General features: G+C 51.9%; 6 protein-coding genes and 2 non-coding genes across 8 annotated transcripts; 7 read left to right on the top strand and 1 right to left on the bottom strand.

The window, feature by feature from the left end:
• The first annotated feature begins 886 nt into the window (after positions 1 to 886).
• Positions 887 to 2,803, top strand: B0T23DRAFT_390625 (Alpha/Beta hydrolase protein). The gene is made up of 3 exons (XM_062837889.1): positions 887 to 910; positions 1,042 to 1,114; positions 1,203 to 2,803. The coding sequence occupies exons 1-3, from the start codon at positions 908 to 910 to the stop codon at positions 2,315 to 2,317; spliced, it is 1,191 nt and encodes a 396-aa protein (XP_062688463.1). The 5' UTR covers positions 887 to 907; the 3' UTR covers positions 2,318 to 2,803.
• A 331-nt stretch (positions 2,804 to 3,134) lies between these two features.
• B0T23DRAFT_t399 lies at positions 3,135 to 3,205 on the top strand. The gene has a single exon. It is a non-coding gene; the product is annotated as a tRNA-Gly (tRNA).
• Positions 3,206 to 4,757: 1,552 nt separating this feature from the next.
• On the top strand, positions 4,758 to 5,641 carry B0T23DRAFT_436662 (uncharacterized protein; the record flags this gene model as incomplete). Its single annotated transcript, XM_062840586.1, has 2 exons — positions 4,758 to 4,923; positions 5,019 to 5,641. 2 exons carry the CDS (start codon positions 4,758 to 4,760, stop codon positions 5,399 to 5,401), a joined length of 549 nt encoding a protein of 182 aa, XP_062688464.1. The 3' UTR covers positions 5,402 to 5,641.
• Positions 5,642 to 6,649: 1,008 nt separating this feature from the next.
• Positions 6,650 to 8,251, top strand: B0T23DRAFT_408634 (uncharacterized protein; the record flags this gene model as incomplete). The annotated part of the gene is made up of 6 exons (XM_062839315.1): positions 6,650 to 7,143; positions 7,425 to 7,442; positions 7,516 to 7,764; positions 8,033 to 8,124; positions 8,162 to 8,183; positions 8,224 to 8,251. The coding sequence occupies 6 exons, from the start codon at positions 6,650 to 6,652 to the stop codon at positions 8,249 to 8,251; spliced, it is 903 nt and encodes a 300-aa protein (XP_062688465.1).
• Positions 7,881 to 7,993, top strand: B0T23DRAFT_t400. Its single transcript has one exon. It is a non-coding gene; the product is annotated as a tRNA-Leu (tRNA).
• A 794-nt stretch (positions 8,252 to 9,045) lies between the features above and the next one.
• On the bottom strand, positions 9,046 to 10,375 carry B0T23DRAFT_50386 (uncharacterized protein). Its single transcript, XM_062841378.1, has one exon. It carries the CDS (start codon positions 10,128 to 10,130, stop codon positions 9,129 to 9,131), a length of 1,002 nt encoding a protein of 333 aa, XP_062688466.1. The 5' UTR covers positions 10,131 to 10,375; the 3' UTR covers positions 9,046 to 9,128.
• Positions 10,376 to 11,616: 1,241 nt separating this feature from the next.
• B0T23DRAFT_50396 (ATP-dependent RNA helicase dhh-1) lies at positions 11,617 to 13,596 on the top strand. The gene is made up of 2 exons (XM_062841380.1): positions 11,617 to 11,788; positions 11,843 to 13,596. The coding sequence occupies exons 1-2, from the start codon at positions 11,745 to 11,747 to the stop codon at positions 13,512 to 13,514; spliced, it is 1,716 nt and encodes a 571-aa protein (XP_062688467.1). The 5' UTR covers positions 11,617 to 11,744; the 3' UTR covers positions 13,515 to 13,596.
• Positions 13,597 to 14,445, top strand: B0T23DRAFT_50392 (uncharacterized protein). Its single transcript, XM_062841379.1, has one exon. The coding sequence runs from the start codon at positions 13,678 to 13,680 to the stop codon at positions 14,149 to 14,151; it is 474 nt and encodes a 157-aa protein (XP_062688468.1). The 5' UTR covers positions 13,597 to 13,677; the 3' UTR covers positions 14,152 to 14,445.
• Positions 14,446 to 14,815: the final 370 nt, after the last annotated feature.

The following is a 14,815-nucleotide window of genomic DNA, read 5'->3' on the forward strand; positions in this document are numbered from 1 at the left end:
CGAGCCTCCATCGCTTGACCTGGTGAACATGCTTGAGCTCCAGCTGGAGAGACGGTAAATTTGTGGTTGAAGCAGGTCAGATCAGCATCGTAATTTGCATTATGGGCTGAGATATCGGCAGGCGAACAAAGAGGTACGTCGTCGATGGTGAGACTTTTGCGTTTGATGGAGGTTGGCATTGTGTTCCCCTATTTGTCAATGCTAAGCTCACTGTGTGTTAGTGTTAGTGTCCCTATGTCATAGCCACCAACGATGTTAGTGACGGCAGCGAAAGAAGTGACGAACGGCGGCTCATTCTGAAGCCAAAGCATCAAGGAAAAAAAAAAAAAAAAAAGATCAATCACCACAAGCAATCGTGTCCTATTAAGCCTAGGTTGTGAAGGGTTGCCAACGTGTAGAACTTGGAAGTTTATGTCAACACCCTATTGCTCGCCATAATCAGAAGGCTAACAAACTCTGAGATAAAAAAGTAGTGGTCATAACAAATGCCGTGGGCCATCGCTCTGGGCGTTCAGGGTTCCCCACAGGAATTAGGTGACCGGGCAGGCACTGAGTGCGGGTCCATCGGGCCGTCGGGATCTACCTATGTAGTACCTAGGTAGATCTACGAACGGGCAGCGGGGCCTGCAGGCACTGCCGTGATGAACCTAGGTTAGTACCTGTATGCAGCTGAAAAATGGCCTGCTTCAACTCGCTCCCTCTGCCGATGTAGGTTAGTACCTCTACGGGCTACCTGACCAATCTCCATGCCACCCGAGCTGGGAGGCTTGTATAGGTAGGTAGGTACCTCTACGGGACAGGTTGTTTGTCAAACGTCTTCAAATCTTTGTGGATTTGTCCATTCGAAACCATTGCCAAAAACCGTTCCAAACTGCGTGGTAACTGCAGTCTTCAAGTCTTGATCATCATGGTGAGTATCTGCTTCTTTACGTTGCACTTTGGTGGTATGAAGCCATTCCAAGGGATCGTCCGAAAAGGGAAATAAAAGTCAACAGAAGCCATGGATCGCTGACGAACCACCCACCTCAACATGACAAATAGGCTCGCGCGCTTCGCAAAAACCCTTTGAGGCTGTGGGAAAGACTCTACCTTGTCGCCCATCTCCTCACCATCGGTACATTCACTTCTTACAAACCCTTTTACCTTTGGTTCCCTTTGTCATATGCTCCGACGAGCAAAACTCTGACACATACACTCCCTAGACACCGCCCATTTGCTTCTCAACGCCATCACTTGCGTCAGTCTCGCCATCCTGCGCGGGGTCCCCATCCGCCACTACTTCAGAGTCGCCTACAATCGCTTCGCCCTCGGCTGTCTCTCTCCGCGTGAGATCCAGCACATGAGTCCGTCGACCGCTACCATCTACCGTGAATGGATTGCCTCCACCCGCGCTGCTTCCCAGGCTCGCATCGACTCCGGCCACGCCACCCCCGATGACCAATACATCCTCGACCACCTCCACCGTCACGAAGAGATCCTTTCTGACGGCGAGTCTTCTATCCTCTGGGTCGGCGACCGCCGCCGCGCACTCAAGTTCGTCCTCTTCTTCCACGGCGGCGGCTTCATCGCGCCCATGCAGGATGGCCACCTCGAGTGGTGTCTGCGGTCTTACATCCAAGCCGGCCGGCTTCATCATCAACACGTTGCCGTCGCCGTGCTGCAGTACACCCTCGCCCCCGAGGCCCGCTATCCCGTCCAGCTCTCCCAGGCGGCTGACGCGCTGGCGTACCTGCTCAAGCTGGGCGTGCGGCCGCGCGATCTGGTCATTGGCGGCGACTCGGCCGGCGCTAATCTAGCGGCCCAGATCATGAGTCACTTGCTGCATCCACATCCGGACGCCAGGAAGATTGCACTCCCGCTGGAGGAGCGCATAGCTGGCGTGTTCGCTGTCAGTCCCTGGGTGAGCGCCAGGACGGATGATCAGAGCATGGCGGATAATGCGCTCATTGATATGCTGTCGCCCGTGATTATGGAGAAGGCGGTTCAGGAGCTCTTTGGTAACCACAACAAGTATAACGCCGAGAAGAAGAGGGGTCAGGGATGGGCTATGCCGGCGGATGTGGATACGGGCGCGTGGTACAAGGGGCTGGGAAAGTTTGTTGAGAGGGTTTATGTCACCTTGGGTACCCAGGAGGTGTTCAGGGACCAAAGTATTGTGTTCGCTGAGGGGATCAGGAGGACGAATCCGGATATAGACGTGGTTTTGGAGGAGGCGTATGATGAAGCGCACGATTTCATTCTATTGGAAGGCAAACGAAAGGAGGATGGGACCGCCACTAGACGGATGAGGAAGTGGATTGAAGGGGTGTTTTGGTGAGGCAAGCGTCTTTTGGGAAGAAGAGGGTACATACCTAGACTTGGGGGTGCAGAACAGAAAACAGAAAGCTGATGGAATGGGACCACAACGACAAGCAACTGGAGAAAAAATGGGACACAATACAACGAAACAGACAGTGCTCTGAGTGGTACATGTTGGATAGGCAGGAACTGATGCAATACAAGAGGAAAATCATAGGGATACCTACCTATTGGAGTGCATCTGCGAAAACCACAAAGGAAACGCGGTACGGACCCTGCTCCAACCGGTGAGTCTGGGGGAAAGCTCGGTCTTTAAACTACCCCTCAACCTAGGCACGTGCTAGGTTAGATGGTTTAGGGTTCACCAGCTTTCGGGACAGAGCCAACAGCTCTTCCATGCTGTCACTGGTTGGTGGAAAATGCTGACTGTATGGCCTGATACTTGACACTGCATTGGTCCACCGCACCGAGACCAACTACCTCTAGAGGAAGATACTGCGTTGTGATCAACTTCCCCAGCCACTAATATCCTACTCGTAAGTGAATGTGCATACCGCAAAAAGGGAGGGTTGGCACCCCTCCAGTTCAACATTTCAGTCGTTTGCCAGAATATCTCATTCAACAGCGCGAGTGGTGTCAGTCCCATAATCACAAATATAACGACTTTGGACTAGATTGCGTAGGGGGTGTGCAAGGAGCTGGTGGATGAGGGCGTAGGTGTTCGGGAAGGAAGGTAATGTGATGGCAAGATTCGTTGTGAGAGAACTGTGTTGGGACGTGGCGAGTTTGCGAGATGCAATCATAGGTACTTGGTGTAACGCTCCGTAATATATGAAGCGCCAGTGGTTTAGTGGTAAAATCCATCGTTGCCATCGATGGGCCCCGCGTTCGATTCGCGGCTGGCGCACTTCTCTTAATTCCTTTTTTGTTTCTCATTTTTCTTTTTTTTCCCTCTTTTAATTGCGCACTTCAAATCGAGTTCCTACCATTTCAATTTACATATATATTGCAGGGAAGGTGAGGTCCTGCTGAATATGATAAGAAGCTGCCCACTGTATGTTCATCTTGTCAACTACCCGCTTTATATTATTCGGAATGCCATTTTCTCTTATTCACACCACTCTTACCGTTCAGATCTCTTCCCTCAGACTCTTGTGACATTCCGGAGATCTGCGGCCCGGTCTTTTGCAACATCGATTCACGCCGGGTTTCTCCAGTCATGATGTCCTCAAACAGACACAAACTTGTCATCTTATTGTTCATTTCAGCAAACGCATAGTTACCGGGCCTTGCGGGGTACCTCTATACGCCCAAGGCACCTGAACTGCCGGGTGCTGCCCGGCGCCGAGGTGTATCTCGCCCACATCAACGAGCATGCCACAAAGGATCCTCTGCATTCACCGATATTCCGCCTATTTCTCACCCATCAACACTGACATCACCATTTCAGAGTTCGGCGCCGAGCTGGTATTAGCCACGGCAGCTACTCATGACTACAAGGATGGCATCTGGATCAAACATGCTGCGATAGAAGGCAATGCAATTGCATGTCTTCCAACGATCGAAGTCTGTCCTCCAACGGTTGTGGAAAGTAAACATGTCTGAAAACTTACTTTCACCCCTTCTGGAAAGGGGATATCGGGTGTACACGTCCCTGTCGAAGCCATCAGTTGTAGTGGAAACACGATGGCAATGAGATGCAGCGGTATGGCGGCGGTTGACAGCAATTAGAAACCCCTCGTCAGTCGTCACCGTCGATTCGCAACCTTAGGATGCTGATGGGCCAACGCTCCAGCATGGTCGGAACTCTGGACATCCTGCGTGTCGAGTCTGTCCTGGCCAGTCTTTGAGAATGGCCTAGGTAAAGACCTCTCACACAAGCCGTACGTCCAGAATCCGACATACAACAATATCAAAAACGTACGTTGCAGCACAACTAGAGTACCATCCCAAACGGAAAACGAACAGCTTGACTAAAAAGAAAGAATGAACATAGTCGAAGCCGTGGACCGAGAAAGTGGATGAAGTCTTCTTCTGGGCATATATATGATTTTCTGGTCAGCTGGTTGAAGCATTGACAATTGCATCAGGAGACTACATTTACAGAACAGTGAACGATGAGAAGCAAACACAAGTCAATGATTATCCATCGGGACTAACAGCCGGCTGATGTGCCACTGAATCATCATTCTCATCATATCTCACAATGACAGCTCGTGTGGGGGTACATTCTGTTGTTATGAGTTCCCTCCGAGTTATGGACTTTCCTTTCTCACTTGAACGTGTTTCTCTCCAAACGACTCCTGCCCGACAACCGAGAACAAGGACAGTTTACACGTCGACCTTCAATACCTATCCTCGACAAACCATACCGCGCATATCTTTGCAGAAAACTTTCAACCTTTGACGGACATACCTCTCATATATCACGGAATTTTTGCTCGCTTCCCGGGCCAGCAATGGATACCTCTCCTTCCATCTACCAGCAACCACCACGTCCAAACTTCTTCCGCACCCGGCTAGGAGAGTTTGTGTTGCTCTTCTTCGTCCTATACTACACGCTAGCTGCCACCATCCTGCTGTTCATTGTGCACGAGCGCCCAAGACAAGAGGAAATCTCAGCAAGTAAGACGTTGCTTCCACTCCTACCAACTCATTACCTCGAGCACTGTTTCAAGGACACAATGGCTAACAGAACCAAATTTCGACTCGTTTTGCAGCATCCAATATGTCTAGACGTACCCACCTTTCAAATTACACCCGCGACACCTGCTCCCTCCCCGAGCCGTGCCTCAAGCAAGAGCAAACGGCCACCCTCCTCGCCCTCTTTGCCGGTTTCGTTGCCGCTGACCAGTGGTACGCGCATCATTGGATCTTGGCTGTGCTGAAGAGCCAGGTGATCATTTTCATCGGGCTCGTATGCTTGGGGCTTTGGCTTCATGGAAAGGGGTTTCAGGTGTGGGGAGTAACGCTTCTTTCGTGGCTCATAAGGGGGTTGATTGCGCTGGCGGGGTGGTGGGCGGTGGATTTGACGTTTTGGATTGTAGGGGGGATTTACGGGACACCTGGGTGTCCGGTGGGTGATGATGGGGATCAAGATTAGTTCGTGAAACCCGGCTTGCAGAAAATGGAAGGAGGGATTCCTGTTGGACTTTTTATCTATTCGGGAGGGAGTGCGTGTCAGCTTGAGCCGATGCAAGCCATTAAATGCCTACCCATGTAGAGGTAATATTCGGATAGGTATCTGGGCATTGTTGGTTGTAGCTAGAGGGAGCTATTTGCCTATTACTACTTGATGGAAGGAAGACAGTTGTTGGGTAATAAGAACCAACTGCGATTCCCGTCTTATCCCGGATCGATTGATGACGAAGGCGCAGCGGATTGAGACTGAAGGCATTCCCAACGGTCGACTAACAAGGAAAGAATGAACCAACACCAATACATGGTTCCAACAAGCACTGACAGCGAATGGCGTTTCTCGCAGGATCCCAACTTCACATCAAAGCATAAAGGGACACGTGCGCGGGCAACTTGCGATTAAGACTGGCGCGGCTGCTGCAGCAAGCTTGAGCATGGTGTTTTCGGTAATCGCGGCCGGTATTGTCTCAGGGGTAAACGGAATGGACGGGAGTTTGGGGGTTGAAGTAATCTGTACGGGTGGGAAGTGGCTGAGAACTTTAACCGAAGGGGGAGTATGGATCTGGGTGGTTGTGTATCTCGTGAGGTAATTTGTTAGGCAATTTGAAGGAGTGCCCTGTTTGAAGAAGGGAGAAGATGAGATGGGAGTGGGGTTTCGGATGGGATTTGAGGTCTCTGGGGGTCAAGGTGAAAGTAGGAAGGGAGGGTAAAGTCAAAGCGAGTATCTACACCCTGGAGTGATGGTCACGGTCCGAGGCGAAGGTTGAGACCGTGTGTATCACGCATCTTGGCGGTAATGGCAAGGGGATAGATACTCATGCGCAGTCAATGATGTATCCATGTACCAGTTTCCTGTCATAGCAGGCACCAAGCAAGGACCCGACTTGAACATGATTCATTTCATTTTCCATCCTACCTGGATGGATGGAAACCAGTACGCATCAAGCAGTGGGCCCTCGAGTGAGTAACAACGTACGTCCCAAGATACCCTGAGAAGCAAAGGATGTGTCATCGAACACATGTAACAGTCACATCTGTGTCCGTACTACCTATACATACCAACTGACCATGTCTGTACAGTCCGTCCATAAATGGTGCTTTACCTTGCTGAATTCAGAATTCAGCAAATCATGCCAGCTGAGGACATCAGGACCTTCACCCATAAGTGCCCGCATATCAATTTTCCGCTTTCCAAGTGCAAAAGGAACACAACATGGAAACTCGACCACTTGTTGCCCACCCTTGGCGGCCTCGGCCATCTCGCCATTCGGTCTACATCCGGCGAGTCTGGACCATAGCATACCCTTTCTTTGTTGCCTTTTACGTTGTCACGATTGTTGTTCTCTCCCTATCCGGCGTTCGTGCCACAAGAGGACGTGTTTCTTTCCTAGATCCCGCCCCTGAACCCCAAGACAACCCAATCTCCTTGCAAGAAGCCTACCAAGCCCTTCAATGCCACACCCAACAACAAACAGCCACTCTCCTATCCTTGAGCCCTGCTGGGCTTCTCGGAGCTGACCAGGTCTACGCAGGGAACGTGATGCTGGGCTTGGGCAAGTTGCTCGTGGGCATCGCGGCGTTGCTCACTTGGATTGGATTTTGGGTCATCGACAAGGAGAAATATCCCTTGTGGGCGATGGACCTCTTGAGCTTGACTGGGGCCCTGACAGTGCTGTGGCTTTCGTGGGGAGGTTTGGATGCCGTGATGTGGGTTGTTGGAGGGGTTTATGGCACGTCTGGGTGTTTGAGTGCTTGAGGGACTGTTTGGGTGGTTTGTGTGTGCTCGGTGAGTCTGTGAATTGGCTGACGCGCATGGGGGAATCTTGAAGCTGCCCGTAGTTTAGGTTGGGAAAGGTAAATGCAAAGTAACCTAGAAATGGAAAGAGCGTTGAGTTCGGTCGGGAAAACTGGTAATCGGAAGTATATGCACGAAGCCAAAGGACAACCAAGCTAGGAATAGTTGATGCAGATTTCATGTTAGGATTCAGGTTCGTGAGCATGTCAAGGTGCGCAACACCCTGGAACATTTGTACACTCCGTCGAGTGGTCGTAGGTAAGAACGATTGGGACATGTCACAGCCACTACGTCACACCTCTAGAATCCTCCCATACCCACGCATCACATCGTTTTTGTGGTAGCTTTGAGCGCAGATTTAAGATAGTTACTGGATTGAAGAAGCCCCAATGGAGACCGACCGATGCGTTTCTCAATGATCGTAATCCATATCACAGTTTTGTGATGGCCTTTTCCAACCACAGCGAGCGGTATCGGACTGTCGGTGTCTGGTTTATTCTTACGACCGCTCGTCTGGCTGGTCATCTTCAGGGGTAGAGTAAACAGCACGCCCAAGTCGGTACAGGTACCCCTATACAGTTGGTGCGTGGTGCGTGGTATCACAGCTGCTTACTTTTTTCGCTATTACATCCCTGTTTCTCAATGCAATGGCTGGATGGCCGAGCGGTCTAAGGCGCTAGACTCAAGAACAACATTCTTCTGCACTTAGTGCGGTGTATTCTAGTATCGAAAGATGCGTGGGTTCGAATCCCACTCCAGTCACTGGATTTCTTTTTTTTCTTTTCATGCTTTCCACGACAGGGTGCTTCGGCTTTTCTTTGAATTGCCCGCGAAGGCATTGCGGTTGAGCACTACTGGTAGAGGTGCTTGGGAATGGTCTTGGAGCAGTAAAAGTAAGTAGAGTTCGTTCACAGTACAATTTCCAAACAGGAGATGTCGCTCGTGAGATGCTGTGGGAAGAAAGCTCTGTTTTTTTTTTTTTTTTCACCTAGTCTCCTTGCGGTATCTATTATGATGTGACTGCCAATTCGTGATATCTGACCCATTCCGTCCGTGCCCGTGTTTGAGTTGACGTCAGGACCTTTCTGCCCTCCCCTCCGCTGTCGAAAGCCCGTGAACCTCTGAGTCGCAGGGCAACCGTAATGGGATCCAGTGCGGTACCGCCCAGGCAAAGACTCGGGATATTGAAAACCACCGTCTTTCATACAATCTCTGGCAGGCATACATGAATGTTGCAGTATGCCTACAGATTATGCCTGATATCCTTGGAATCTCAAATCGGATGCCCCGATTCTGTTTAAGCGACTTCACCAGCCGCCAAGCCCCACAGAACATTCTCGTCTGGGTCGATGGGAATGGCCTATGCGCTTCCCATCGGAGTTTCTCGTCTATAAAAGCCCTACGTCGCAGTGACTTCTGCAAGAATGAAAACTTCCACTTTCGTCAAATTTCCAAACATGGGTTGAACCAAATGCGTTGTCTTCAATTGTGCTCCAGCTATTTGAGCTGGGTCTTTGTACGTTGAGGAACAAAAAATGACTTAACGTTGTTCTATGACTTGAACATCAAATGGTCCCGCGTGCGTTCCATTGCCCTGCGCACGAAGCACAGCATTTTGGATACGCTTATACATCTTATGCTCTGAGACGGTAGGTATATCTCCATTCTCGTCTGTCCAACCGGATTTGTTTGGGCCTTTCAACGCTTTTACTCCATGCGGTCTGGCTTTCATTCCATCCGAAGAGCAACCCGAGCCCCGATGATTCTCTGGATCAACCTCAGCGAGCAGTGTCCACCATTGCCCAGCAATCAAGGGGACTGATCTATGTTCACAAGGTGGCGGACATGCATGTATCGACGTGGTACGACAGTGATAGCTTGACCAAATTGTAGCGGCCTAATTCCCGTCGGGTTTCGGCACCGGGGGTGGTAACCGACGCGGAGGTTCCTGTGACGGCAAATTGCGATAGTAACCGGATATGTGGTGCGGGTGAGTGGGATAATTGTCCCAGCCGTTTCGCTGCCTCAAAAAGTTGTCCACTCGTGCCTCTCGGCCCAGACCGGCCGTTTCACCGTACCGTTGCTGCATCTCCATTTTGATAGCGGCATGCTTGTGCTCTTGGTCGTCCACAAGAGCGACGCCACTCTTTACACCTTGCGTGGCGTGCTGCCAGCTGCCCATTATGATGAAGAAAGAAACGATGGCGACGAAGGCGCCGTTGGATACGAAGATGGGTTTTTGCTGCTGGCCAGTACCCCCCGAGTCTTGCTCGTTACGCCATTGTTCCCAATCCTCCCAAGTAGCGTTCATGCTCGCATTACCGGGACGGCGGCGCCAGGCACTGTGATTCGAAGGGACGTCGTCATTGCGCAGGTCCGGCAGATCCGGATGGTTGCTCCAACCAAGATCGTAGAGATCGTACATGCGGCGCTTTTGCGGATTGCTTAGAATATCGTTGGCGGCGACAACGAGACGGTAGCGCTCAAGCTTGGTTGGGTGAGAAGTGTCGGGAAGCCCTGTATGGGGCTGTCGGTCCGGGTGGTAAAGCTTCACCAGCTCGTGGAAGCGCTTCTTGTTATACGGATCGTTCTTGCTTTGCCCAAGTATCTCGTAAGGTGTAGGGTTTTTGGACGCGGGCCAATGTAATGCGGGGTGGTCTGTCGGCAGCTCCGCGTCTGCTGCGCCGTGATGGACCGAAGCGAAGAGGCGGCGTGTTTGGAAAGCTCCCCGGGCGGTCGGAGCGATCGGACGAAGGTCAAAGAAGACGGGATCGACGGCCAGGGGACCACACGGCCGACTTGATGGTGTTGCTGCTGCCCGGACTAGCGTGAGCGAGCCATGGGACGCGCGGGCGGCATTGCCGGGGCAGCTGATGGCGGCAAATTTCAAGGAAAACATGGTGACGGCTTCAAGTAGTCATGTTGGAGCTCACTGGGGCTGATAGAGAGAGAATCATGGCTCCGGGCGCGATAATTAAGCGTGCCCAATAGTCGAGGAGCGGAAGTCGGGGGGAGATGGTCGATGAAGATGGTGTAGAAGTACGGTGTTTGGTGGAGGGTGGGAAATGGATGATGTCGATAGTATGCTGCTGGATATGCTGGGAGCTCATTCAGTGTCAGACATTGACACTGCCTGCCTGCAGCAGCACCTTTGAGTGTGGGGCAGATGTCTACCTATGTACCAAGAACTCTACTAGGTACCTTTCTGTAGGTACCTATGTACGTACTTGACACGCGCTGGGCAACAAAAGACGGCAGTGAAGAGACGGTCATTGTTGTGACCGTGCTGAAAAATATCCAACTGTACCTATTTCAATTGCCAAACTTTTTGTCAACTTGATCATTACTTTGTCCAGTTTCAGCTACCTACGCAACAAAGCCCAGAAGGACGTGGACGGGATGGTTGTCGCCCGGGATGCCCACCAGTGTGCCGTTAACGGATGACGTCGGTACATGGAATGTACACTATTTACTGGGCCACCACCAGAACTACCTATGTAGGTAGGTACACTAGGTACCCAACAGAGAGGCACAGGCAGCGGTCATATAAACCGAACTGAATTGCCCCTGAGTGGGACTGGAAGGCGATGCCACGGCCGAGTTGTGGCCTATGAGCGAGTGGCGCCCGCCGCCTTCCATTATGAGACGAGATACACAGCTAAGGTATGGAAATGGAGGCCCCGTCGGTCCCGTCGTGGTGGACACGATGCTGATTGTGCGATACACACAACTGGAAGGCGCAGGGTTCGGCAGGGAACATCAAGGGAACACGTGATCCGAGACCCTTTCGGCAGTGGAGTGAACAGTTTTGACGAGGAGAGGAGACTGGGACCTGGACGCTCCGGCTCCTTCGTCCACTCACTGAATCATTCACGACTTCCGCACCGCCTCGCCTCGTCCAAGCTTCGGAAGTTTCCCTCAAACTCTCTGCCTTTCTGCCCCGCTTTCAGACGACGACCACCACCACAACAACGACAACACTTCAATCACAACAGAACAGAAACACTTTGAGCTCGCTGCAAAGCACCATCTCGTCCCACTCTCCCAACGGCATCGCACACGTCGCTTTGATTCGCCCTCCATCTTTCACAGGCCAATCAAGTCCCAGCCGTCGACCCCGAATCGGATTCCTCGCAGCCTCTCCCACAAAAGACGTCGCTCGACTTCGAGGCATACAAGCAAAATCAAACGACAGAGAGGTGCTCCCACACGCAACGAGCCTCCTCGCGACTCCATCCCCATCCACCGCCGTCTCATCTTTGCCCCACGACCCCTCGCGACAGGCCTCCGCCTCCGCCTGCAAAGCTACACCTGTCTGGCTCTGCTCACCGCGAAGAACAAAAGAGAAAGAGGGGATTCCCACCCACAACTAGTGCTCCTCTCCCCTTGTCAACCACCTGTCCATTTCGCTACACATACCCGGAGACGAAGCCATCGCGCTCTACGCTCTCCTTTCTGCAACATCTGAGCCTCGACCACGGGTTCCACAACCGAACAACGACCATCTGTCAAAATGTCCGACCAACTAGCGGATCAGTTGAAAGCTACTAGTCTGAGGTAGGTTGACCGCCTTCCCTTCTGTCCCAAACCCAGCTGACATGCTTTTGATAGCTCAGGCCCGGAAGACTGGAAAAAGGGTCTTAACCTACCTGCCAGGGACACAAGACAACAGACCGAGGATGTTACAAACACGAGGGGTCTGGATTGGGAAGACTTCATACATGACAGGGATCTCTTGATGGGTATTTTCGAGGCTGGCTTCGAGAAACCGTCCCCAATTCAGGAAGAAGCGATCCCCGTTGCCCTCACCGGCCGAGACATCCTCGCACGCGCAAAGAACGGCACCGGCAAGACCGCCGCTTTCGTCATTCCCGCCCTCAACAAGATCAACCCCAAGGTCTCCAAGATCCAATGTCTTATTCTCGTTCCCACCCGTGAGCTTGCCATGCAGACATCCCAAGTCTGCAAGACGCTCGGCAAGCATCTCGGCATCAACGTCATGGTGACAACCGGCGGAACTGGCCTGCGGGACGACATTGTGCGTCTGCAGGACCCAGTCCACATCGTTGTCGGAACACCAGGTCGTATCCTCGATTTAGCTGGCAAGCAGGTGGCCGATCTCAGCGAGTGCCCAATGTTCATCATGGACGAGGCTGATAAGCTCCTGTCGCAAGAGTTTACCCCCGTCATTGAGCAGCTTCTGCAGTTCCACCCCAAGGATCGTCAGGTCATGCTGTTCTCCGCCACTTTCCCTCTTTCGGTCAAGGATTTCTCGGACAAGAACATGACTAGCCCGTACGAGATCAACCTCATGGACGAGCTTACCCTTCGCGGTATCACCCAGTACTATGCCTTTGTTGAGGAGAAGCAAAAGGTTCACTGCCTGAACACTCTGTTTTCCAAGCTTCAGATCAACCAGTCCATCATTTTCTGCAACTCTACCAACCGCGTCGAACTGCTTGCCAAAAAGATCACTGAGCTTGGATACTCGTGCTTCTATAGTCATGCCAAAATGGCTCAGCAGGCGAGAAACCGTGTCTTTCACGACTTCCGCAACGGTGTTTGCCGTAACCTGGTCTGCTCGGATCTCCTCACCCGTGGTATTGACATTCAGGCAGTGAACGTCGTCATCAACTTCGATTTCCCCAAGAACGCCGAGACGTACCTCCACCGTATTGGTCGTTCTGGTCGTTATGGTCACCTTGGTCTTGCTATTAACTTGATCAATTGGGATGACAGATTCAACCTTTACAACATTGAGCGCGATCTTGGTACTGAGATTCAGCCCATTCCTCAGACCATTGACAAGAGCCTCTACGTGTACGAGAACCCCGAATCTATTCCCCGGCCCATCTCGACCTTCAAGCCTATTGCCCAGCAGCCGCAACAGCAACTGCAGCAGTCGCAACGGCCTCAACAGTCTCAACAGCAACAGCATTTCTCAACACAGACACAGCCGTCGAACCAGCTCCCGCCTCAACAGGGTAACCAACAACTTGGCTTCAATCCCCAAGCTCAACAGCCTCACAGACCCATCCCCCAGGCCCAGGGTGATTGGCAAGGGCAAAACGGTCGCCAAAATGGCACAGGTGCTTCCAACAACCAACCCAGGCCCACCAACTACCAGAACAACCGCGGGCAGCCCGGTAGCAGTGGGCCCCGTGGAGGTCGTGGACGTGGTTTCCAGGGCCAGGGAGGCCGTCAGAACCAGAATTACGGTGGTCAGCGCGGCCCTCGTACCCAAGGTCAGGGCCAGCCTCAGGGTCCACTGTCTGCCCAGTAGGGTAAACTCTCCCCACAAGTTTTGGAAGGAGGGGGGTATGTGGTAATGTGAGGAGGTGTGCGACCATGCATCGCTTCCACGTTGTTTTGTCTTTGAATTGTACATATTAGTCGTTTTTCTCGGCCATCTTTTTCTGTTCCTCTCGAACTGTGAATGGGCTACCATGACGACAAGTGTTGTCCCTCGGCCTGTCAGGTTTGCGTTTACGCTACGGCAGACTCGTCTATCACACTCTTTACTGCCGACCCTGCAGACAGTCCAGCGACATCCACGGAACTGTACTACGACACATTCTCTGTTGGAGTTTGCCCCATTTCACGGATTTTTCGATACGGTCCAGCTTCATCCTGTTCGCATTCACGGCTTACAACGCTTCGGCATGGGCGCGGAGTCTTGGGTGGTGTGGGGTTTATACGTCTTTGTTGGCTTTACGGCGGAAGCGGCTTTATACTCCATGAGGCGCTGCGAGATTTCTTTTTCCTCCATTGAAACGCTTCCCATCCCTTATACCCAACACAGTTCCTCGTTCCTCGGATTTTCAGCCAATTTCACCTCTCGATCAAGACACACGCGAGCAGATCATTTCCTCATTATGGCTCTCACATTTTCATCAGTTGATGATCACACGACTCAATAACATTGGCTCTACAGGCGGACCAGGCTCTATGGATCACAAAAAGGTGCGCACGCAAAACTCAATACATGATGGATGGACAGGCTTTTTGTCATGGCTGGCGGTTTCACAGATATTTCGTGTTAACGGAGGAGGGGTCGTACTTTGTTCGTTTTGGTATGGTGGGCTTACATAAACGGCGTTATGGGTTCGGCTTTTGGGCGGCGCGTGGCGTGATGGTCAGCCAGGGTCAGCTGGCTACAGTTGATCATGGCTTGGAACGGATACCATTTTTAGGTTGCGCCTCGCTGGTTGTCGTTTTCTTTTTTTTTTTTTTTTTTTTTTTTTTTTCAAATATTCGGACGACTTGGGGAGGGGAGGGGAAGGTATGGATTTTGAGAGCGATCTGCAGTGTGCTAGATGCTTAGTGGCGGAAGGAGATATCGACATATAGATGGTTTGTCGACGCTTTACAGGACTGGCGGCTGTCTGCACCGTGAGGAGACGGGTGGCCAGGAACGGTTTGAACGCGACTTGGTCCTCACTCGAGCAAGAATTGGTGGTGACGTCGTAGGATGGTCACGCACTGGTTCTTTGCCGATGGAGGAAGCGAACTGGGAAGAAATGGTATAGGGGGAGGAAGGATTGGAGGATGTTTGAGGGGTGCGAGGATGAGACAAACCTTTAT

The sequence above is a fragment of the Neurospora hispaniola genome (assembly GCF_033458365.1).
Source record: "Neurospora hispaniola strain FGSC 10403 chromosome Unknown B0T23scaffold_10, whole genome shotgun sequence".
Classification (NCBI taxonomy): Eukaryota; Fungi; Ascomycota; class Sordariomycetes; order Sordariales; family Sordariaceae; genus Neurospora; species Neurospora hispaniola.

Coding starts and splice junctions, on each gene's coding strand:
- B0T23DRAFT_50396 (XM_062841380.1), top strand. CDS start 11,745: ATGTCCGACCAACTAGCGGATCAGTTGAAAGCTACTAGTCTGAG. Junction 11,789..11,842: donor TTGAAAGCTACTAGTCTGAG/GTAGGTTGACCG, acceptor TGCTTTTGATAG/CTCAGGCCCGGAAGACTGGA.
- B0T23DRAFT_50386 (XM_062841378.1), bottom strand. CDS start 10,130: ATGTTTTCCTTGAAATTTGCCGCCATCAGCTGCCCCGGCAATGCCGCC.
- B0T23DRAFT_390625 (XM_062837889.1), top strand. Junction 1,115..1,202: donor CGCCCATCTCCTCACCATCG/GTACATTCACTT, acceptor TACACTCCCTAG/ACACCGCCCATTTGCTTCTC.
- B0T23DRAFT_50392 (XM_062841379.1), top strand. CDS start 13,678: ATGACGACAAGTGTTGTCCCTCGGCCTGTCAGGTTTGCGTTTACGCTA.